The sequence below is a fragment of the Dipodomys spectabilis genome, unplaced genomic scaffold (assembly GCF_019054845.1).
Source record: "Dipodomys spectabilis isolate Male_0828 unplaced genomic scaffold, ASM1905484v1 ptg000162l, whole genome shotgun sequence".
Taxonomy (NCBI): Eukaryota; Metazoa; Chordata; class Mammalia; order Rodentia; family Heteromyidae; genus Dipodomys; species Dipodomys spectabilis.
This window is the reverse complement of record NW_024870839.1, coordinates 782,060-806,715: the sequence shown is the minus strand read 5'-3', so window position 1 is coordinate 806,715 and position 24,656 is coordinate 782,060. Positions and strand designations below refer to the sequence as shown.

At 38.3% G+C, this 24,656-nt stretch overlaps 1 protein-coding gene across 2 annotated transcripts in view; it reads left to right on the top strand.

Moving 5' to 3' along the window:
- The window catches only part of Prdm5 (PR/SET domain 5), a 131,576-nt gene that overhangs the window by 79,071 nt on the left and 27,849 nt on the right, over positions 1-24,656 (top strand). For both annotated transcript variants that reach the window (XM_042692983.1, XM_042692982.1), the window contains 4 exons: positions 2,584-2,677; positions 5,147-5,307; positions 9,442-9,535; positions 17,734-17,819. In XM_042692983.1, coding sequence (XP_042548917.1) covers positions 2,584-2,677; positions 5,147-5,307; positions 9,442-9,535; positions 17,734-17,819 — 435 coding nt within the window. The remainder of the gene's footprint in view (positions 1-2,583; positions 2,678-5,146; positions 5,308-9,441; positions 9,536-17,733; positions 17,820-24,656) is intronic.

Here is a 24,656-nt window from a genome sequence, read left to right as displayed (position 1 = left end):
TTGGATATGAGGGCTTTGTCTGATGTATATATAGCTAGTAAACATCTTCTCTCATTTTGTGGGCTTTCTATTTTGCTTGTTAGCTATGTCCTTTGCCTTGTGGTATATATGCACAATGGAATTCTACTCATCCATCAGAAAGAATGATATTGTACAATTCATAAGGAAATGGAAAGGCTTGGAAAAAATTATATTTAGCAAAGTAAGCATAACCCAGAGAAAAATAGGCCGCATGCTTTCCCTCATTTGTAACTAGAATGTGCCTATAAATCTACAAGTAAACACATTGGGTGGTAAGCAAGGGACTACAAATGAATTAACTGTAGTGTAATAGATTCTATGGAGAGCACAAACAGTATAATTATTTAAACAGACTTAAGTCAAAGCCCAACAAAGTAAGTGGAAATGTGTACTTTCAAGAGGGGGTGGTAGAGGCAAAGGGAGAGGGGTAGAAGGATGAAAAGGGAAAGGGAGACAAGGCAGACAAGAGTCTATTGTATTTACCACAGAATTGAGAAATATAAGGGAAGGGGTGTGTTGAAGGGGGTGAAGATGTTCAAGTGATGACAGATTAAGATGCATTGTGCACATAAACTGCTTTGTTAAGCGGCAAAGAAATGCAATACATAAGCTAAAAATTAAGAAAAGAAGGAAGGGGGTGGGTTGGGACGGGTGGGTAAGAATGTTGAAAGGGGTGACATTGATCAAGACGCACTGTATTCATAAATTGGCAACTCCTTTGTACAACTATTTAAAGATAGTACAAATATTCAAAAACTTAGCACTCTAGTTTTTGGAAATGTCCACCTATCAATTCCTTCTTTGCCAATCTTGGTAGCATGTATTACTTCCTACTATAGACTGTATTCCATCATTTGCCACCAGTGTCCAGGCTCCTGAGTAGCAGGAGGTTTGTTTTTGTTGTTCACTGCTGTATCCCAGAGCTTATGTAATAGGACTAGCACCCATAGCCCAGGCCTGGTAGAAACTCATGTGAAGAATGAGATTGTCGGAAGGCTGACCTTTGATTTTCTTTTGAAGTTTTTGCTCTCCTTATTTAATGGGTCTTTATTTCTGTTGTAAATGTTTTCTTTGCCTGTCACCAAAGAGTTTTTTTATTGTTTTAAATTTAAATTTAAATGTTCATCTGAGTATTTTTTCATGCTTATGTCTTTCTCCATTCAGAGGTTACTTAAAATGTACTCATCTGCTTGTACGCATTTAGGATGTTATTCTTCATTTTAAAAAATATCAGAATATACATATTTGTTTTAGAAGTGAGCAACGGATCCAACTTAATTTTCTTCTCAGATGTTAAGACAGTATATGTTACTCTATTCTCTTACCAGTTTGAAATGCCATGTTGTACTCAATGTTCATATATAATAAGTGTTTATTGTTATTGTGAAGGTGATGTGCAGAGGAGATTACAGTTACGTAAGTCAGGTAAAGAGTACATTTCTTTTTGGACAGTGTCACCCCTTCCCTCACTCTCCCAGTTTTCCCTTCCCATAATGCTCATATATTTTATGCAATGGCACAAACTTATTATTTTTTCTGTTTTTTTTTTTTTTGTTTCAACTGTGTATTTCCCTTCTCTAATTTCAATTTTGGGAACTCCATAGCACACCTGAATAGTGTTCATTTACTATGACTTTCAATCTGTTTTCTCCATCCTTTATGTTTTCCACAACAGAAAACAAGCACAGTAACCCTTCTATAACAGATGTAATATTCGTGGGTAACACTGCATCCTGACTATCGTAATGTCTGTTTTAATTATGTATATTGTGACGTTAATATTCTTTGAATGAAATGACTTTCCTTTGGATGATCCCTCGCAGTTTTCTACTACTTATATTGTAAGAACCCATCCTTTTATGCTTTAATGGAAGAAGATGGCTCAAATGTTTATGCACTTTCTGTTTTTATGGTTGTTTAGCATTAATGAGCTTTGATTGTCCTACTATCCATAGTAGAATTAGATTGTCTCCACCAATTTGTGCCAGATGGGTTTATACTGATGTATAATAGAAAACAGGTGAGTGGGCAGGGTCTTCCTGCTTTGTTGCTCCTGTTTTGTTCTTTTGGGTTTTTCCCCTTCTGTTTGCTGATTTTTAATTATTGTTATTATTAAGTAGTTGTACAAAGGGGTTACAATTCCATAAGTGAGTTGCTCCTCTTTATGAAGTTTAGACCCAACTACTTTCTTGTGCTTGTTTTTGTTCTGCTCATAAAATGCTGTCTGTCATCTCCCTTTGAGCTTCACAGTGACTGTGTGGGTACATCAATAGCATTGTATTCATTTACTTACCCATTGCAATTGAATGAATGAATTGTGAGTAGAGTAACATTTTACACTAGTTGAATATTTAATGGGGCATTAGAATATTGAGATATTAGGAACAGGTATCAGATTTTTAATGGGTGTAAGAATTTGATTTCCTTCTGTGAACGAAGCTCATTTGTGCCACATGCCATGGAGGGCCAGTGCTATAAGAAGAAGCATTGTACACGTCTTTGATCTGAGTTTTGCAGTGATGAGTTCATGAGCCTTCGACGCACCCTGTCTTTCCTCCACAGACACACTCTGAGGAGAGACCATTTCAGTGTGAGGAGTGCAAAGCTTTATTCCGGACCCCATTTTCCTTACAGAGACACCTGCTAATCCACAACAGTAAGTCCCCATTCAGTCAGTGGGGAGCAGGGAGAAATCACCTCACGTTTTATTCTTAGGACCTTTGAGAATGTAGGCAGCCCAGAAGTGCACCTAGATATAAAGTGAGTAAGTAATCTGCTGTTAAATGTAAAATGAACTTATATTTCTCCCGTTCATCTTTCCTTCCTATACTGTTGTTTTATTTTTCCATAATATAATTTATACTTTTTACAAGATATCTCATATCTTCTTAATTTTTACTTGTATATATATACATATATATATGTATGTATTAAAAAAAGAGACCTTAGATTCCGTAAGGTACCTTTGTGTGTGTGTGTGTGTGTGTGTGTGTGTGTGTGTGTGTGTGCGCATTTACATGTGCACGTGCACGCACTGCTACGCACACTTGAACTCAGGACCTTCCCGCTTACAGCTGGTGCTCTTGTACTTGAGCCAAGCCTCCAGTTCTTCAGTGAGGCATCTTTACACATTGTTTTGCCATAGACATATTTGATCTCTTTTAACTGTAATGATTAAGGATATATGTCTGCCTCTGTGAAAACATGAAACTATGTGCTGTACTTGCAAGCCGGAGAGAACTGGGGTATATCTAACTTAGCACTTCTTTTGGAGAGGGATTGAGACTCTGGGAAGCTCCTGAGATTGTAGGTATTGCCATCCGGGCTTCTAGTAGTTGGGTATCTCTCCTACTTCCTGTGCCGCCTGCAATTTTTTACTTACTGTGGTAGAAAATGAATTGTTCAATTTTGGATTTAGTTCTAAACATACCATCAAAGTCTAAACAGTTGCATTAACACTACTTTTGGAATACTAAAAGTATATATTGATGGCCTCACTGAAGGACTTAAGTCTTGAGAAGAAGAATTTATAGCTAAACTAATGTACTGTTTATTTTTTATTTTATCTATTTATTTATTTTTGCTGACATTAAGGTGACATGAATTCAGTCCTCATGTTCTTGCTTGGCATTTTTTGCTTATAGCTGGTGCTCTAACACTTGAACAATGCCTTCAGTCCTGACTTTTTGCTCATTAACTGAAGAGTCTTGGATTTGTCTATCTGGGCTAGCTTCAAACATGTATCCTCAGACTTCAGTTTCCTCTGTAGCTGGGATTACAAGCATGAGCTATTTGCATCAGGCCTAAACTAATTTTTGGGGGGGTGCTGGTCCAGGGACTTGAACTCAGGGCCTAAGTGCTGTCCCTGAGCTTTTGTACTCAAGGCTAGTGCCCTACCACTTGAACCATAGCTCTACTTCTGGCTTTTTGCTGGTTAATTGGAGATAAGAGTCTTGCCGGACTTTTCTGATCAGGCTAGCTTTGAACTGCATTCCTCACATCTCAGTTAGTATTACAAGTGTGAGCAACTGGTGTCCAGCTTCTAAACTGAATTTTTAATGTGATTCTCTGAAGTAGATAGTACTTAGAGATTTCCTTTACTCCCTTATCAAAAATTAAAGAGAAATTACATACCAATGGCAATTATATTGCTTGTTCTTAACTTTGTTCGCTACACACATAAAGTTCCTATGGCAGTTTAAATATTAAATTTCAGAAGAAGACAGTACAAAGTAATCAATCTTGCCAGTTGGCTGTACCTAGAAGAAATTTCTCTGGCCAAGTTGAAATGTGTAGATGAAAAATAATAAAGACAGTGAGCTTTGTATACAAACTGAGTAGTAATAATTGTGATGAAATGCAGTCTGCTTCCTTGTGCTTTCAGGTCCTCTTGTGTGCAACTTGGAGCAATTTCCAGTTTGCTTATACAGAAAAGCAGTCTGTTTCAGAAATAAAATTTCTTGTGCCACAGCGGGATTGTCCATTCCATTTCACCCTCATTTCATTTAAGAAAGTGTTAGGAGATGGATGGATTTTAGCATAAGGATTTAGGCAAGTGAACCAGATTTTAGCATAAGGATTTAGGCAAGTGAACCTCCTTCATCCCTGTAATTTATATGGTTAACTTCAGCGTGGTGTTCAGGGGTTTTTGTTTTCCATGAATAAAATTAAATTTTGTGGACCAGCAAGGAATTTGTGACAGGAAGAAGCTAATGCTTTTCATTTTAGCCTATTGGTTTTCCTCAGCCTGAGAAATAAGATTTTCAGTAACTATGTTGTAGACCGTGGTGTGTGCTATATATCTAATGCATGTTTAGTGACAGGCTTTGTATGGTGAAATTTGGCCAGGAAAAATCATCCTTGTTCATTAAATGAGCTTAGTGTAGACCTGTGTTAAAGTGATGGGAAAACCAGAAATGACTAAAGAAAAATAGAAATACTAGTCTTAGTCCTGAGTTTGAGCTCCAGTATCCTGCCTGGAAACAATAAATCAATTTAAAATACAAGTTTTTATGGTTATGAGAAATTGTTGGAAGTCCAAAGGTGATTTGGGTGGGAGGGAGTGAATGAATAGGTCTCTCTTGTTCCATCCTGAGTTTCTCTTACTTAAGTTTTCATCTCAAAGGTGAAAGAACCTTCAAGTGCCACCACTGCGAAGCGACTTTTAAAAGGAAGGACACGTTGAATGTTCATGTCCAGGTAGTCCATGAGAGACACAAGAAGTACCGGTGCGAGCTCTGTAACAAGGCCTTTGTTACGCCTTCTGTGCTTAGAAGTCACAAGAAAGTAAGTAGAAGCCTGTTGTGAGTTTGAATGACCCCAGGTTTGAGGTTCCCAATTTTAACCATTATTTGATGTCTTTACATACATGTGTCTACATAGTTACCCCAAAGGACAATGCCTTTGTGTCTACCAGCTATTCACAAAAGGCTTGTTTCTCCATTGTTCAGGCTAGATATGATTTTTTGCCCCTGAAGCAGAAACACAAAGGTAGGTACAAATTTTTGTATAACCTTTAGCTTCCCTGGTTGGTGGGTTATAGAGAATACTTAGCAACTACATCTTATCAATTGTTATTCATTGTTGAACTAATATAGATTATGTAAAATGAATATAATGAGTAATAATAATTTTAGTTTTCATAGCTAATACAGATGTTTATATGCAAATAACTAGACTGGTTCCTTCCAGGACTGGATCCTTCTAGAACAGGATCATTCTAGGACTGCGTCCTTCTAATACTGGATCATTCTGGAACTAGGTTCTTCTATGACTGGATCCTTCTAATACTGGGTTCTTTTAGGACTGGGTCTGTCTTAGTGCTTTATATTTACATCTCTAGGGCACAATAAAATTCCTAAAATGGAAGAGAAACAATAACTTTGCAGTTTCGTTTTCTTTTCAAACATTCATCTGACATTAATTAGTGATCTGTTTTCATGCTTTCTTATTCATAGTATAGTTTATTTACTTCTAATGATTTTATTTTATTTTATTTTTTTATTTTTTATTTTTATTTTTGTCGTTAGTGGGTCTTGAACTCTGGGCCTGGACGCTGTCCCTGAGCTCCTCAGCTCAAGGCTAGTGCTCTACTATTTGAGCCATAGCACCAGTTCCACTTTTTCTGCTTATGTGGTGCTGAGGCAAGGCAAGCACTCTACCACTGAGCCACCTCCCCAACCCCTACTTTTGATGTATTTTAAAGTTAGCTATATTTTACTTATATAAACAAAACTGAGTATGTTTTCCTTCTTTTTATTATTAAGAGACTTAATGCCCTTTAGTCAAATTTCTAACATTGGTGTGACCTTGACTCATGTAAATAAACAATAGAATCTTATGACTATTATAAATTGATTTCAGAGAAATTAGTAGTGACTTCTTTGGAATAATCCAGTGTTATAATAGTAGATATATATGTAATAAATTCTATGCCTCCATCAGAAAGAATGACATTGCCCCATTTGTTAAGAAATGGAAAGACTTAGAAAAAATTATATTAAGTGAAGTAAGCCAGGCCCAAAGAAACATAGGTCCCATGGTTTCCCTTATTTGTAGTAACTATACATAGGTTGAGAACAAGTAGAAAAGGTCAAAAGCTATATACATATGACCATATAAGTTGTTAAGTGAACCCCAAGATAGGGACACAACTTGCTTTTTCTTTCTTGCTATTGTTTTTAAGGCATCTAAAATGTGCTATATGATTTGTTTGTTTCTTTTGTATGTTCTTCCTCCATGGTATAACCCCTGTTTTCACTAAATTTGAAGTTGGTGTCCTGCATCTTGTATATACATTTTTCTAATTTGGGGAGGGGAAAGGGAAATAACAAAATGCTGAAGCAAGGATACAGGGTGACCCATTGTAACAATGAAATGTACAAGACATTATGTTGAAAATGAACTTTACAACTTGGGAGAGAGGGAGAGGGAAGGTATTGTAGGGGGAAAACCAAAGGAGGAGGTAACAATACTCAATAGGAAATGTACCCTCATTACCTTACTCATGTAACTGTAACCCCTATATACCCTATTTTTACAATAAAAAAACTAAAAAATAAATACATGTGTAACTATATAAATATATATAATTTTTCAACAAATGTATACTAATCAATAAAGATTGACCATGTTTTGCCCCTTCTGTAAAGAAATGCGAAGACAGGTCTGTTATGTGTCAAAATTATACACACACACACACACACACACACACACACACACACACACACACACACACACACACACACACATTACTTTCAAGTGAACTGTAATGTGGACCTGAGAGTAATGGTTTATACTGAGCTGGAAAGGGCATGGGATTGTCATGTAAAAGATATTGTAGTTCAAATGGAAAATGAAATGGTTGTCCAGTGCTGAGTCCAGAAGATGTGTACTCTAGACAGTGCCCTTGGTTGGCTCACCATGGCAGTTGATTCGATTTTGTTGCTCTAATTTCAGTATAGTATAAATTCTTTCAAGGAAAAATGGTTCTGAAGGACTAATTTACTGCGTGTTGTCTAAGGACTCACTTTATATGGCTCTTTTTTGAAATCACGAATAGGACTGTACACATTCAAATATAGATTATAATATAAATATTCCAAGTTTTAAGTTAAATATCCACAAGACTGTGCAAATAATTAATGTTAACTGTTGATTTACTATGCAAGATGAGACTAAACTGTTATGTGAGTGTTCACCAGTTGATGTAGAGGCCTGCCCCGTGTGTGTGTGTGTGTGTGTGTGTGTGTGTGTGTGTGTGTGTGTGCGTGTGAGCGTGTGCACGCACGCGTGTCCCTGCATGCATGCATGCTCATGTACATGCATATGCCATTACTGGGGCGTGAACTCAGGGCCTTATACTCTCACTTGGCTTTTTTGCTTAAGTGGTGTTCTACTATTTGAGCCACACCTCTACTTCCACTTTCTGCTTTGCTGATTAATTGAAAATTAATACACTTTTTGGCCTGGGCTTCTTACTAACTGAGATCCTCATATCTCAGCCCCTGAGTAGCTAGAATTATAGGCAAGAGCCACTGAAGTCTGCCAGCTTTTTAAAAAAAACTTCTCTATTTTTTCTCATAGAGAACAGTACTTGGGTATAATTTGAACAGATGCACAGATGTGGACACATCCCTGTGTGCTTTTTGTTACTGTGGAAACCAATATGATATATAATCTGCTTCTGTTTAATTTTCAGACTATATCTATTTTTTTGTCGGTGGTGGGGCTTGAACTCTGGGCCTGGATGTTGTCCCTGAGCTCTTCAGCTCAAGGCTAGCACTCTACCACTTGAGCTATAGTGCCACTTCCTTCAGACTATATCTTGCAAAAAATATATACATATTTTCTGGGCACTGGTGGCTCACATCCATAAACTAGCTACTCAGGAGGCTGAGATCTGAGGATTGCAGTTCAAAGGCAGCCCTGGCAGGGAAGTCCATGAGACTCTTATCTCCAATTAGCCACCAGAAAACTGGAAATGACACTGTGGCTCAAGTAGTACGTACAGCACTATCCTTGAGCTGAAGAGCTCAGGGACAGCGTCCAGGCCTAGAGTTCAAGTGCCATGACCGCTGACATAAATAAATAAATAAATAAATAAATAAATAAATAAATAAATAAATAAATAAATAAATTCCTCAAAACCGTATCATAGAGAATAGATAGATACTAGAAGGAAATGCCTTCCCTCTCCCTAAAGGTCCTTGCCCTTGGCCTGAGTTTGAGGAACATTGGAGCTTGGCATGTAGTCCTGTTTAGAGATCTGTTGTGATCTGAGTAGAAATCTGATGTCTTGATGAGACAGAGAGGCTGGTTTCAAACCCTGCACATGTCCCTTCTTTAAACTCTCTGACACTGAAATTAACCTTTTCTAGTAGGATCATGAATTCAAGATAATGTTGAGAGCAGAAATGTTCGTATTGACTGTTAATGTGTGCCGATTTTGAAAGGCAAGTTAGATTTATATTCCTTCCTGCTTTGTGGTAAAAAAAAAAATCAGTTCAGACAAGTGGTACTTAAGTTACAAATGACTTTATTGAGATTAATTCTGTCCTCACAAAGAATGTGAGAAATGCTTCGAAAGAGGAGTTTCACGGTAGTACACAAAGCGCAGCCGCAGCCCCCTTCCAACTGTGGTTTTTCCCTGCATATGTTGGTTTTGAATAACTTAGGAACTCCATCAAAGCCTAAAAGGTAAACTCCTGAATTATTTTCAAATTAACACTAATGCATGATCTGAAGGGTTTGTATTAACTCCTGGGAATACCCATGATAAATTGTGTAAATTCTCACCGTGATATTAAATCATTTTAATGAAACATAATCCTGAAAAATAAGGAATTACTGTTGCCAGAGGCACTTAATCATCTTTGCTGAATTCTCCATTTTAACCCCTTCCTGTTCCTCTTCATTTAGACACATACTGGAGAAAAGGAGAAAGTTTGCCCGTATTGTGGCCAGAAATTTGCCAGCAGTGGAACCCTGAGAGTTCACGTCCGCAGCCACACAGGTGAGGCCAGTGGCCCAGGCACAAGCTACAAATCCACAATGACACCCTGATGAAGGGCTAATCTCGCTAAGGAATTTTAAAACCCAAATCTTCACTCAAAAGAATTCTCAGCAACTACTTGTCAAAATTAAGTAAAATTCCTGAAGTAAAGACATTTTTATTTAATATTTTGCTTGTAACTTTAATGTTGCTTTCTATAGGATTCCAATGGATGGAATAACGCTTTCGCTTTTTATGAAAGTTGAAGGCCTTCTGTCTCTTCTGTAACTCAAACTGAAGGTGATTGTGTGTGTGTGTGTGTGTGTGTGTGTGTGTGTGTACACATGTACACACACACTGGGGCTTGAACTCAGGGCCTCAAACTCTCAGTGCTTTTTACTCAAGAATTGGCACTCCACTATTTGAACCACAGCTCTAGTTCTGGTTTTTTGCTGGTTAATTGGAGAGAAGAGCATCTCAGGTCTGTCTGCCTCCATGACTCTGAATCATGATCTTCAGATCTTGGCCTCCTGAATAATCAAGATTATAGACAGACACCAAGCCAAAAGTGATTTTTTTAAGATTGAGTGCTTCTTTAATACTGTTATATCTGTGACATGGCTCAAAGATCTCTTTGTTCTGGGTTGTTTCCTAAAGGGTCTCCTTTTCCTATAAAATTTCTCCAAACAAAGTGGTTATAGCTAGTGATGATTGATTGAATACTGATTATTTTTTTCTTCCTTCCCTCCCTCCCTCCTTTCCTTTGTTTCTTTTTTTTTTTTTTTTTTGTACTAGTCTTGGGGCTTGAACTCCATCTAGGTGATGTCCCTGAGCTTTTTTCCTCAAAGCTAGCACTTTAGCACTTGAGCCACAGCACCACTTCTTGCTTTTTGATGCTTAGTTGGAGATAAGAGTTTTATGAACTTTACTAATGTAGCTGGCTTTGAATTTAGATCCTCAGATTTTAGCCTCCTATAGTCACTAGGATTATAAATGTGAGCCACTGGTAGCTAAAAATGCTGACTATTCATAAGAGATCATTGTGTAGATTTTATTTACCGTGTAGATAAATACTTGAACTATAACTCTTATTTCTGTTCTGGAGATGATTTTACACTAGTCTGAAATTACTTTTCAGTAGCCAGGCTGTGTTTCTCTGATAAACTGGAAGCTTGAAGCTTGAAGCTTCCTACTCAAGAGATAACCAGTCTGTGACTTTCTCTAACCATTGTATACCTATACACTAAGATCACTGCAACAGCTGTGCTGTGAATGTAGAAGTATTAGCTCAAGTCCTCCAACTTACCAACACTATTAGACATAGGCAAAGGAAGGGACAACAGTGGAGCTCATTTTTTTTTTATTTTTGAAAATTTGTGGCTAAACTGAGAACATGTATGTTATCTTAGGCACTTAAATACAGCAGATCCTTAGTATTTGCAGGTATATGCAGATAATGCTGTGAATGCTCAAGATAACTCTAAATTCACTCCAGTTTTCCTATACCATACCTAGAGTAGGTCTAAGCACATTCCTGAAACCACATTGAGGTGGCTATGCTGGTGTCACAAAATGGCTATTGTACACAGTAACACTACTCACCAACAGTGACATTTTATTTGGCATTGGGCTCCTTATCACAACTATTTTGGATATTGGGTTCAACTTTCTGAGACAGGCTGCCTTTCAACAAATGTGAACCTTTTATCTTATGATAGAACTAAGCACATTGTCTTTTTTTTTTCTTTTCTTTTCTTTCTTTTTTTTTTTTTTTTGTCAGTCATGAACTCAGGGCTTGGGCGCTGTCCCTGTGCTCTTCAGCTCAAGGCGGCAAGCACTCTACTGCTTGAGCCACAGTGCCACTTCTGGTTTTCAAGTGGTTTATTGGAGATAAGAGTCTCACAGACTTTCCTGCCTAGGTTGACTTTGAACCGTGATCCTCAGATCTCAGCCTCCTGAGTAGCTAGGATTACAGGCATGAGCCACCAGCGCCCGGCTGTCTTTTTTTTAACATTGCTTTTTTGAATATCATTTGCTTTTTGGGAATATGTATTTTCCCAAAATTCAGGTCAAGAAAATGCTCAGCAGATGACATAATCTAAACACAATAAGTGTAACAACAGGGGGATGACAGAGAGTTTCTCTCTATCTACTGAAACATGGGTTAACCGTTTGAGGATTTAAGATGTTTATTGATTGATTGATTGACTTACTGTACTTGTAAGAAATCAGTGAGTAAAGCATGCTTCCCGTACTTGCAAATGATGCACTTAAGAACTAATTATGGACCAAGAATTCATGGAATGACTGTGGATGACTAGGTGCCCCACAGAAGGAAAGAAAGCTCTTTTCACTTATAGCTTACTTAAAATGACAGGGTTGTTAGGACAGAGTGTAGCAGAAGCAGACAGCAACAAATGAAGAATAAGTGAAATTATGTATACTAAACCATGAAGTATTTAGTGTGGGCACATCATAGACCATTAGTTAGTAGTTAAACCTAATCTCTAAAATCTGATTGGCATTTGTTAAGACTACATCTCCCAAGTTTTAAAATGCATTGCAGTCATTAGTATTGGGTTGCAAGGATTTATTAAATGATATGATTTCTGAGGTATTTTCTGTTTCCTAGGTTTGTTTCTTATAGTAACACTGATAATTTTCTAGCTCAATATCTTTTATTCTTCCAATTTTATCAAAATAAATGGTTAAACCTGTTGAAATTTTCATAATATAGTTTTATAAACATCCTATTTCTGGGCTCTCGATAGGGAATTTCATATCATGTTTAGAATAATTATAATTAATATATGAACTTTGGAGGAATACATTTGGGATGCCAATGTTCCTAATTAAGTCTTTCTTTTAATAAATATCCAAAGGAAAGTTGGTTAAAAATTATTTTGGATTGTATTTTGAATCCTCAACTGTGTATGTTCTACAAACTTCTTTCTTGAAACTAAACCATAGTGACTTCCAAAATACCTTTCATAAATTCAGTTTTCCTTGTCTATCTAAAATTTGTTTTTGTCTTCCTTTGGGATTAGGTGTAAATCTACAGTTAGTCTTTATTTCTAAGTCCCAAAAGAGAGTATGAGCAATGAAAATTTATACACTTGCACACACCCACACACACACACACACACACACACACACATCCAATATCAATATTGACAGACTGGTTATATAAATTATAGTTGATCTATAAATTGGCCTATTGTGTATATAATAAAAATATTACAAAATGCATTCATCAACATGAGAAGAAATGAAAAAGATTAGCTATCACATGTAAGGCTTTTCTAATACATTGAAGGAATCAAATTTATTTTTCTTATAGTAAACCATCCATTAATATTTAGGGAAGTACAGTTATCCTTTTTATGACATCAAATACCACTAAGCTTGCAGGAAAACTATGATAGTTTCTTCGTTACACTTACACTAATTGGTAACTTGCAACAATGTTACTTTGTGCAGCATTAAAAGCAGTGTCCTCCACACTGATTTTCTTATTGGCTCCTGCTCATTCTACAAGAAAGTGATATTTAGCTACTGAATTATTACCTTTTAGTTCTGGGAAGAATCTTAGCATTTATGTCTCTGTTTCATATTTTGGTTAAGCATTTAACTTTTGTAAATTTCTAATGGCTTCATCTTGTAATTGATTTTACCTTTGCTATGTTAACCATGGACCCAGCTGTGCCCTCAAATTGCCTTCTTTCTAGAGCCTCTTCCTTCTTCTGCATCTCTATTCTCATCTCCCTTGCTGTAGGTGAAGTCTGAAAACTTTTTTCCTTCTAACAACCACCCTGTGTTTACAATGTAGTGATTCATGGCATGGCTAGTGTACCCAATGCATCTCTTTTTGTAGGCTTTAAAATACGTATTCCTGACTTGTAGAATAGCTCAGAAATCACCTGGTCCTCTCACTGGAAGTAATATCCAGCAAAACATGCTAATTATCTAAAGCCAAAAACTCCATGTGCTTCATATAGAAGTAAACCAAGATTTAAGCTTTCTTCCCCAACGTGACGTTTCTGACTTACTTCCTTTATTTCCTCCTCCTTCCCTCCCTCCCTTCCTTCCTCCCTCTTCCTTACTCCTTCCCTCTTTTCTTCCTTTCCTTCCTCTCTTTCTCTTCTTATACTGTGGTTTGAATTCAGGACCTTCTACTTGAATGGCAGGCATTCTACGACTGTACTGTACTACTCTACCAGTGCTCCTTCCTTTTTTTTCTTCATTTCTCCGCATTTTTATTGACACATATTAATTGTACCATGTGGGGAATTCATTGTGATATTGTGATAGCTCCATGTATGCACATACTATTCATTGATTCTACTCGTTCCTTTTGTTTTCTTGTGCCTCTTTCCCTATCTTCCTTGTTTTATCTTTCACATATATATAATATTTTATTTTTAAGTAGTTGTACAAAAAAGTTACCATTCAACAGAGTAGTTTAGGAATACAGTGCCTCTTGATCAGTGTCACCCCTTTCGACATTCTCACCCCAACTCTTCCCTCACTTTTCTTAACTTTTAGGTTTTATATTGGCTTTTGTGCCTTCTAACAAAGCAATGCATGTGTACAATGCATCTTGATCTGTGTCATCCCTTCAACATCTTCACCCCACTTCCCACCCACTCTTCCCCTTGTTTTTCTCAAGTTCTATGGCATATACAGTACATTCTACTGTATATTTCTATATACAGTACATTCTACTGTATATATCTACATTCTACTCATTTCCCCAGTTCATTTTTCTATCCCTCTTGACCCGCCTCTCTTGCAAGTATCCATTTCCTAGTGCTCATTTTGTTAGGCTTTGACTTAGTCTTTCTAATGAATTATACTATTGTACTCAATTCTTGCCTTTAACATACCCCCTACTCTTTCTCCTATCCTGAAATTTACCTCAGAATTATCTACACAATGTTTAATGCAATCTTGACTTGGAAACTTGAGAGTGTGCTGTTTGTTACCTATGGTTTACGTACTCCAGATAGAGAGATAGTTTCCTACCAGAAAAAACATCAGCTATTTATAATAATCACTATTTATTATTTAATATTCACAGTATAGATTCTGGAGCCAGATTGGAGGCTTCACTCTTGTTTCATTTTCTCTCCTTCTGAACGTAGTGAGTGGCATTACCTCTTTAAATTTTAGTGTTCTCAACTGAAAAAAAAATAGGAATAATGGTAGTTTGTACAGCACAGTGCGGTTCTGAGAAATAAATGCAGGTGCATTTGAAGCCCCAGTGCCCAGCTCAGTGTGAGTATGTGACAGGCAAGCTGCCATGCTGATGGTAGGCTTTGCCTATGTCTTTACACTTTGGCCTCTAACCTCAGGTGGCTTTCCGGTCAGTGTCATCTGGCCTATCTGTCCATACACTTTTACACCAGTTGTGGGTCATGTGATATAGATGACGGTTTGATTGAAGAGGGGAAGGTCTGAGGTGAGTGAAGGTCTGTTCATGTTGCTGCTGTCCTCCGTGAAGGCAAGCACTTAGCTCTGTTTCTGGTGGGCAGCTCTGCCATTTATCATGTCGGTTTCCTACATCAGAATGACAGAGATGGCACTGTGCGGGTCAGTGGAAGTGGGAGACCACATTCTCCTGTGGGTTTATAACTTCTTGGGGGTCACTGAGAATTGGGCTCATTCAGCTAGGGAATCTACAGACTGTGACATGAATTCTATCAGTTGTTCATAAATTATGAAAGAAATCTTAGGAACAGCTTCTGGGTTTTTAAAGCTTTGGGCCAAAAGGTTAATTACTTGCCTAGAGTTCCAACCAACTTTCCATGTCAATAGGTACCGGCTGTGTTGGATTTTCTGTTACAGGCGAGCTTACATGCTGCTATTTGAATGTAGTCATAAATCACTGTCTTTGTAGTATTTAATTGTTTTTTTTTTTTGGTAAATACCTGTGACTAGCTTAGAAATAAAGAACTGTGTATTATAATTGGATTATATTTTTAGTAAATCCACTGTCGTTCTTTCATAATATTTCTTTTAAACGAGTGATTTACTTTTTTTTACAAGTGTTTTGAAACATTAGAAAGATAGTAGCTGTGAATAATTAGAAGTAATAGTGGGATGATGATGGCCTTAATAAGTTAAAAAACAAGTATGATTTGTGAAAACACAAATGAAAATTTAAGTGTTTTTCCCCATTTTTAAAGAAATGAAATGACTGCCTTGTGTTGAGAGAGAATTTATTTTGCGGTATTGATTTTCTAAGTGCTTCATGAGTAACATGAACTACAGATAATCTTCAGAATTCATCGACTCATGGTCTGTACAATCTGCATAGAAATTAATGATTTCCTTCACATCACACTTCAAGCGCCTCAGTTTCTCTTCAAGAAGTATTGATTGGCATTTTGGTATTCATAGGTAAAGTCTCCAGACCCATGGTTTTTGCTTGCTTAGCATCTTAAGATAATGACTGAACACCAAGCACAGGAGGGGAATGTACCATTTGTTTCTCTTTGTAAAAATTCTTTTATTGGTATTCAGTTTCTACCCAGTTGATTTTTGAGTTAATAAAAAGCAGAAACAACAATTCAAAAGAGATGCATTCATTTTCTTCTTTCAGAAGAAGTATCATCTCTAGTTTCCTTTAAAAAATTTCAAAGGCGCTATTTTCCTTTTGTGCAGTACTGAGGTTGGAGCTCAGGATTTCATGTTTCTTAGGCGTTTGGCCGCTTGAGCCATGTCCCAAGCCAAAGACCCTATTGTTTTAGCCCATAAGCATAGTACATGTATCAAGGTTTGCCTGAATTTGGAATAATTCAGAGGAAAGAATGGAAAAGTGACATTTATCTTAGAATTTAGTGTTATGAATAATCAACTAGTGAATTCATAATACTGTCACAGACTCAATTAGATGAAGTATCATTTGTAATATAGCACTGTTAATGTAACTTGCATCTTTTTTTTGATATGGGGGATTCTTTTTTTTTATTTATTTTTTATTGTGAAAATACTGTACAGAGGGGTTACAATTACATGGGCAAGATAATGAGTACATTTCTTATCAAGCATTGTAGCCTCCTCCTTTGTTTCCCCTTCCCATCCCTTCCCAGCGTCCCCCCATCCCTCCACCCAATCCTCCCCCCCCACACCAAAGTTGTAAAGTTCGTTTTCAACATGACAACTTGAACTTCTCATTGTTGCAACGGGTCCACCTGTATCCTAATTTATATTGGGGATTCTGAAAGATTGAATAGGCCACAGTTGCTGTTGTTTTGCCAGTTTTGAGGCTTAAATTCAGGGCCTGAGTGCTGTCTCTGAGCTTTTTTAGTTTACGGCTGGCACTCTATCACTTGAACCACAGCTCCACTTTCTGTTTGTTTGTTTGTTTTTGGTAGTTAATTGGAGATAAGAGTCTCCTGGACCTCCTTCTCAGGCTGGCTTCATGCTATGATCCTCAGATCTCAGCCTCCTGAGTAGCTAGGATTACAGGTGTGAGCCACTGTGCTGTGCTAACACAGTTTTAATCAATTCTTTTAACAAGCTTATTGATAGGTAAGTCATTAGATAAAAGGGGGGGGAGAACAATGGAAGGCGTGGCATTGATCAAGATTCATTGTACGTGTAAACTGACATATTTAATTAAAACGCCTTTGTACAATACTTAAGGGTAGTAAAAATGTGGTGTGTTTGCATATTAAAATCATCCTGTCCATTGTCTACACTTTAGCCTGAGGAAAGCATGATAATTTCAGAAAGTGTCCATCAGTTGTTACATATTTTAAATGCTAATGGCTCCCTTTAACCTATACTAGTTTCACAAAATCATTTGGAAACTCCTACTTCTAACTAAAGTGGATTCATTTGTATGAAACTTTTTTAACCAAAATTATCAGTAGACTGGTTAATTATAATGACAGCATGATGACAGAAGAAATAGATAACACAAAACATTTTTTAACTATCTTAAAATTGGGAGATTTTGGGGGAGCTGAGCTATTACAAGCAACATATATCAAAGCTGCTAGTGTCATGTTTGTTGCTGGATGTTGGGTGTTTTCTCCATAGGAGGAGAGACCACAGCAGGTATTCCTGGTGCAAAAAACCCAGGTTGGTGACTTCTGTCCTGTGCCTAGAGATCTATGGAGAGTTGGGCATACGTGGGTGAGGGCGGTTGGCACAGGGCCCTGTCAACTACTTGATATTTCTTCTGACTCAGGGACTCCGTTTCCTCGTAGGTGAGCGTCCCTATCAATGTCCTTACTGCGAAAAAGGATTCAGTAAAAATGATGGCTTGAAGATGCACATTCGAACTCATACCCGGGTAAGACTGCATGCTATCTCACGGCTCTTATATATAGACATTTGAAGATAACTTTTTTGGCAGTACTAGGAAAAGTGGTTTGTTGTTGTTGTTGTTGTTGTTGTTGTTTGGGGGGGGGAAGTTGGTGACAGTCCTGGAACTTGATCTCAGGGCCTGGGTACTGCCCCTGAGCTTTTCCGTGAACCACACAGCTCCACTTCTGGCTTTTTGAGTGATTAATTGTGGGTCAGAGTCTCACACTTTTCTGCCTGGGCAGGTTTCAAACAATGATCCTCAAAGCTTCAGCCTACAGAGTAACTAGGATTACAGGTGTGACTCACTGGTACCCAGCAAGATTACTAAATAAGTGAATGAATAAATAAAGGCAAATCATTCATCATCAACAACATATCCAAACCCCCAAAAGTTCCTGAATCTTGGAATTAGAAATCAGTGTTAAGAGGTTTATAGATGACCAACTAACAGATACATAGATTTTAAATATTTTATGATTAGAGAACATGACTAGATTGTCTAGTAGACTGTACCAGTAATAGGAATATTGCTGGATGGAGGTAAGTTGGGGAGCATCTGATCACTACGTGTACTTACAAGCAAGTGTATTTGCAGGAAAAATGTCACAAGTCATAGAAATTGTGCGCAGGGGATGGCAGGGACATGCCATCTGGACATGCATCACTGAGCATTCTTAGGGTCCACGTGCTGTGTCTCACTGGTGTCCCACTCTGTCTGATGGGGCCTTTGTCCCTCTGCCCCTGCTCATGGACAGTTGCCAGTTGGTTACAGGTGCCTTTACCAGAATGGAGCACCTGTCTCACATGCTTGAAAACAAGAATTCTGTGCAGTTTATCCCACGTCTGGGTGTGTTTTCTTAGCTCACTCATTTCCACATGTAACTGAATGTTACCTATTCTTGATTTTTCTCTGTGCGTCTTTTCACTACTGATGGTTCACACTGTTGTCCTAGCTACTCAGGAGGCTGAGATCTGAGGACTGTATTTCAAAGCCAACCCAGGCAGGTAAGTTGGTGAGACTCTTACCCTTAATTAACCGCCAAAAAGCCAGAAGTGGAGCTGTGGCTCAAGTAGTAAAGTGCTCGCTTTGAGCAAAAACAATGCTCAAGGACAGTGTCCAGGCCCCACATTCAAGCCCCCTACTTTCTCCTTCCCCTTCCTCCTGCCTGGAAAAATCTTTTCCATGTAGAAGAAAAGAAAAGAAGCTTTGCCACCCACAGTGGGTTTCTTATTCTGTTCTATTAAAAGCAAAGTCATACTATGACTCTTAGAAACTAGAATACTTACTAATATAAAACTACTTTGTAAGCTTCAAAGGATTAAACAAATAGCACTGCTTATGATGATATGATTTAAATGTAAATAGTCAAAATGCTTATTTCAAAGTGAGCATCACAAAAGGAGTTTTAAATTGTATTAGGAAATTATTTTGTATGTGTTACCACAGAAATGTCAATCATGTATTACTCGTTTAGAAGTTGCCAACATTTAGGTAAAAAGAATCCTTGTTCTTTGTAATGTGCCGATATTTTGTTGCCCTGATTACCTTAAGATAGACATGATTATACCATAGAAAATGCTACATAATTCCTTAATGGAAAAAAATACCTTTTACTCTGAGTGTTGGAGGCTCACACCTATAATCCTAGCTACCCAGGAGCCTGAGAGCTGAGGATCATAGTGTGAAGCCAGCCTGTGCAGGAAAGTCTGTGATGTTATTACCTCCAATTAGCCATCCCAAAACCAGAAGTGGAGAGGCGGCTCAAATGCTAAGGCAACAGCCTACAGTGAAAAAGCCCCAGGACCAGCACAAAAAGAAGAAAGAAAAGTAAACACAGAAAATCACTATCAGGCATTTCTGCTTCTATATTCAGATGAAATTAGAAGATTTATTTTGGTTCTCAAAGTTTATGATGATTGGGAGGGGGTGAATGTTTGAGAAGCAAGGGGATTAAATTTATTAACACTATCGAAGCTAACTTTTAATTTGCTTTTGGAATTAGTAACTGTTTTATTATTTCTAAGACCCACATATTTCATAGAGAATTTGATACACTTTGCTAGTGAATTATGTAAGGTAAATTTGGCTTTAAAATACGACGGTATTTTATTTGGCTCAGACCCTGGCTATTCATGAAATTTAGCATTCTTAATTTGTCATGAAAAGCTGCTTTTTCTTTGTGAAAGAGGGAAAAATCAGACCATTTGAAAAATAACTTCCGTTTTGGGTACTGACTGCTTTATTTGTCCCCCCATTTTTCCCTCTTTTGTGGAAGTTCTTTTTGATAGTCATGAACTAATTTGGTAGAGTCCCCTGGATTTTTATTTTCTGTTGAATTGGGGCTCATGAAGTCATCAGTTCTCTTAAAAGTAGTAGCAGAGAACACGTTAAGTTCCCTAATTAGAAATATTTTTTCTTGGCATGCACAATGAGGTTCCTAAAATAAGGACTCTTGCTGGAATGCAATGAAGGCTTCTTTGGATTTCTATAGGCTTGGAGAAGAAGAAGTAAACATTTTAAAGAAAAAAAAAAAAGAATACGTTTTCTTTTAAATTCATTGGCAAAACTGACAACAGAAAGGTGGAATTAAAATTCTGTTTGAGGATATTTAGCATTTCAAGAGTAGAGTCATGTTTACATCAGGCTGTGAACAACCCCAAGAACTGAAGAGATTTCTGTTGTTGTTGTTTTTAATGACTTTATTTTTGTGTATATGTTTTTGATTTATTTGTTTCTTTTGGTTTTTGTGGTGTTGGGTTCCGAACTCAGTGCTGCATATTTATAAGACAAGCACTGAACTGCCTGCTTCACTCCACTGGCCTTGCTGCAGGTTGGTTAGTTCTGAGACAAGGTCAAGCTTTATGCTGGTCAGGCCTGAACTGCGATCTTTCTCTGGCTTATCCATGCAGCTGAGATGACTTGCTCTGGCCACCACACCTAGCCACTGTACTTTTCCTGCTTGTATCACTGTACTCAGCCATTGGTCAGGGTGAAGTCTTTTTTGCCTCAAACCACGATCTTCCAGTCTTTACCTCTTAAATAGATAGAATTATAAGTTACTGTCCTTAGCTTTTCTTTCAAGTTTTTTGATGGTACTTACCTTCTTACTCAGCAAGTCTATGATTTGTTTATTTAATCTGTCTTGGGGATTAAACTCAGAACTTAGGCACTGTACCTTAGCTTTTTCCCTAAAGGCTAGAACTCTAGCAGTCCACTTATGGAATTTTTGGGCAGTTAATTGGAGAGAAGAGTGTCTTAGATTTTCCTTCTTGGGCTGGCTTTGAACTGCTATCCTCATATCTCAGCCTCTTGAGTAACTAAGATTACAGGTGTGAGCCACTAGTGCTCAGCTTGATTTTTTTTTAAAGGGCAATCAGATGTAATCCTGTGCATCTAAACTACTAGAGGCAGTGATGGTGTGAAACAGTAGTTTCCAAGACTGCCACCTCTTCCTTCCTGTATGCACCTACTCCTGTCCTTAGCAGGGAGAGGAATCTCTCATTCTTTTTTTTTAAAATTCAACATTTTATTTATTTTTATTTATTTATTTATTTTTTGGGGTCCAGTCGTGGGGCCTGAACTCTGGGCCTGGGCACTTTCCCTCAGCTCTTCAGCTCAAGGCTAGTGCTCTACCACTTGAGCCACAGCGCCACTTCCAGCTTTTTTTTTTTTTTTGCTTATGTGGTGCTGAGGAATCGAACCCAGGGCCTCATGCATGCAAGGCAAGCGCTCTACCACTGAGCCACCTTCCCAGCCCGGAATCTCTCATTCTTGAATCCTAGCTTGTCTCTCTAACTTGCTTAATCAATAGAATGTGGCAGAAGTGATTTTTTTTCTGGTAAGTCAGAAGCTAGGTCAGTAAGAAAAGAGACAGCTTCTGGACTAGCCAATGTCCTGTTTCATCACTCGCATATAGAGCTTGCTTGCTGATGGGTGTGGAGTTGGGCTGGCTAGTGCTTAGGTGGATATTGTAGTTCCTCCAGCTCCAGCCTTCATTACCCTGCTTAGTGCTCCCTAAAGAGAACAGATTAGAATGCAAGGAGATGGAAACATGTCAGTGGGAGATAATATTAAAACCCATTTCCTTTGTTTAAAAACAAAACCAGAAGGGAATTAGGTTATTTTCAAGTTATACTCCTGTGTTATTCATGAAAATCCCATTACAGCGAATTCTGCCACTGCTTTGATTACTGTGCCAAGGCTTGCTGATCTGCCCTGTGTCCTGGGTGCAAAATTCCTTGGTTCTGTAACTCTCCTAGATCCCAGGTACAGAATTTCTTTATTGTGTAAATGTTTACTAAGCCTGCTGTATGTTAGATCTGTGTTAGGTACTAGGAATGCATGGGAAAATGTGTTATATGGAATGCTTTGAGGTTGCAGGTGATTTCATGTGAAGACATGCTGGAGTGAAGATTTAAGACGTGTGTGTGTGTGTGTGTGTGTGTGTGTGTGTGTGTGTGTGTGTGAGCATGCATGTGTGTGTGAGGAGGGAACAGAGGATAAATGGTATTGAAACACTGGAGGAAAGTGTTGAGCTGTGGAGAAAGCTTAGAAGGTTAGGTAGCCTCAGAATTGAGGCCTTTTTAGGTCTTCTAAGTACTTTTTTATTTATTTATTTTTGGTCAGCCTTGGAGCTTGAACTCAGGGCCTGGGCATTGTCTCTGAGCTTTTCTGCTCAAGGCTAGTGCTCTACCACTTTGAGCCACAGCACCATTTCTGGTTTTCTGGTGTTAATTGAAGATAAGAGTCTCACAGACTTTCCTGTGCAGGCTGGCTTTGAATTGTGTTCCTCATATTTCAGTCTCCTGAGTAGCTAAAATTACAGGCATGAGCCACCAGTGCCTCTAAGTACATTTTTTTTTCTTTTTGAGTATCATGTCTCTAGCATTTTAGTGGCCATTAGCCTCACCAGTCATCAACTAGTTCGACCTCAGAGTCACACAGATTTTTTTATTCTCTGGTTATCCTCAGAGCTCAGTGATCTTTTGGATTCTCCCCAGCGTCTTGCTAAGTTTTTCGTCCTGCTTCTGTAGGTTTGGGCTGAGATGAAGGAATGATTCAGGAATAATACAAATAGTAGAGCCTGTTCCTGGATGCAGCTTGCTCTCCCCTCCTCCTCCAGAGCTAGTAATCAATACCTGCGCCATAATCAATCCAAAGGATCTGAATCAGATTCATTCCTGACCAGCCTGAAAGAAGAGTCCTCAGCACTGAGTAAATAACTGTTGTTACCCAGTAGGGCCCGGCAACACAAAGGCAAGCGCTATTCACTGTAGGTGTCTTTTCCCCCAGCTCTTAGCACAGCTGGAAGGGATACTTGTCCTTTAACTGAGGTAGTGCTGGAATTGATGAGCTCCTTACCATCTGAGCATATGAATAATGAAAAAAATATAACTTCATTTGAAGGGATTATTTATGGAGCACTTAGTCAAGTGATGTATATTGCTTTTCTTCTGGACAACAGGAATTAAAGCAAAGCCCTGTGTTGTAACTTGGAAATCCTTAGGAGGGACCCAGAGGCTTTGTTGAATAGCTCACATAATTTCTGCCAAATGAAAAGCAAAAAGAGTTTGTCTTAGGAAACTCTGTGACAGTTTCTATTTAACTTTGCCTAACAATGACTTCAAACAGTTGTTAAAATTATGGAGAACTGATTAAAGGAACCTTCCTTGACTAAGCAGTATGTTTCCAATTGGAATTGTTTGAGATTTGGACATGCATACACTTAGTCTTGGTTGGCCAACTAAGTTTTATTGAGACAGCTTCGGTGTCATGCTTCTATAAGGAAGGATAGGTCAGTGAAGGATGCACCAGGACAGGAAGCATGATGGGACTATCTCAAGGGCATGGGAAGTGCACGTAGGAGGTCTCCATATTTGTATGGGGGGAAGGACACATGCAAGGAAATGTGTGGGGTGAATCAGAAGGGAGTCTGCAAGGGTGGAAATTTCACTCAGGACCTCTATATCAAGTGGAAAGGGAGCCATCAAACAGCTAAAATTCTCCTGAAGGAAAATAAGAAGGATTAGGCAGAGAGGTTTGAGGAGGAGAAAGTGGTTTTGTTTCTCTGGAAAATGATGTGCTGCTCTATGTGATGCACACAGGTTCTAAGAAGTCCAGCAGTAGAGATGTTTCCTTGTTGTTTATTTTACCAGGCATCTGATCGATTATTTCAGAAGACAGAGGGAAAGAGAGACACACAGACACACAGAGACAGAGATAGAGGCATAGATAAAAAGGGAAGAAGGGAGAGAGGGAAGGAGAGACAGGGAGGGAGAGAGGAGAGAGTTTTCCTCTAATTAATCTCATTAGAGATAGTGTTCTACAACTACATAGAGATAACAAAACCCAAAAATGCTATAAATAAGTAAATGAAATGGAAAAACCCACTGAACTAATCCACCCCATGCTTGACTGAAACAATAAGAATAAAGATCAACTTTGAGATGTGTCATAGTTACTTCACAAAATCCAAACAAACCCAACTCACCCCACACTAGCTCCTCCCTGCCTACACATAGGACAGAGCCCTGATAGGTGGTGATTCTAGGTTCGCTGCACCATCCACCACTTCCCAATTTTTTTTGTTTTTTTTTGCTTGTCCTGGGGTTTGAACTAAGGACCTGGTCCTGAGCCTCTTTATGCTCAAGTCTAATGCTCTACCACTTGAGCCACAATGCCACTTCCAGCTTTTCTGAGTAGTTTATTGAAGATAGGAGTCTTAGGGACACTTCTGCCCCAGCTGGCTTTGAACCACAGTCCCCAGATCTCAGCCTCCTGAGTAGCTATGATGACAAGCATGAGCCACCAGGGCCTGACTCA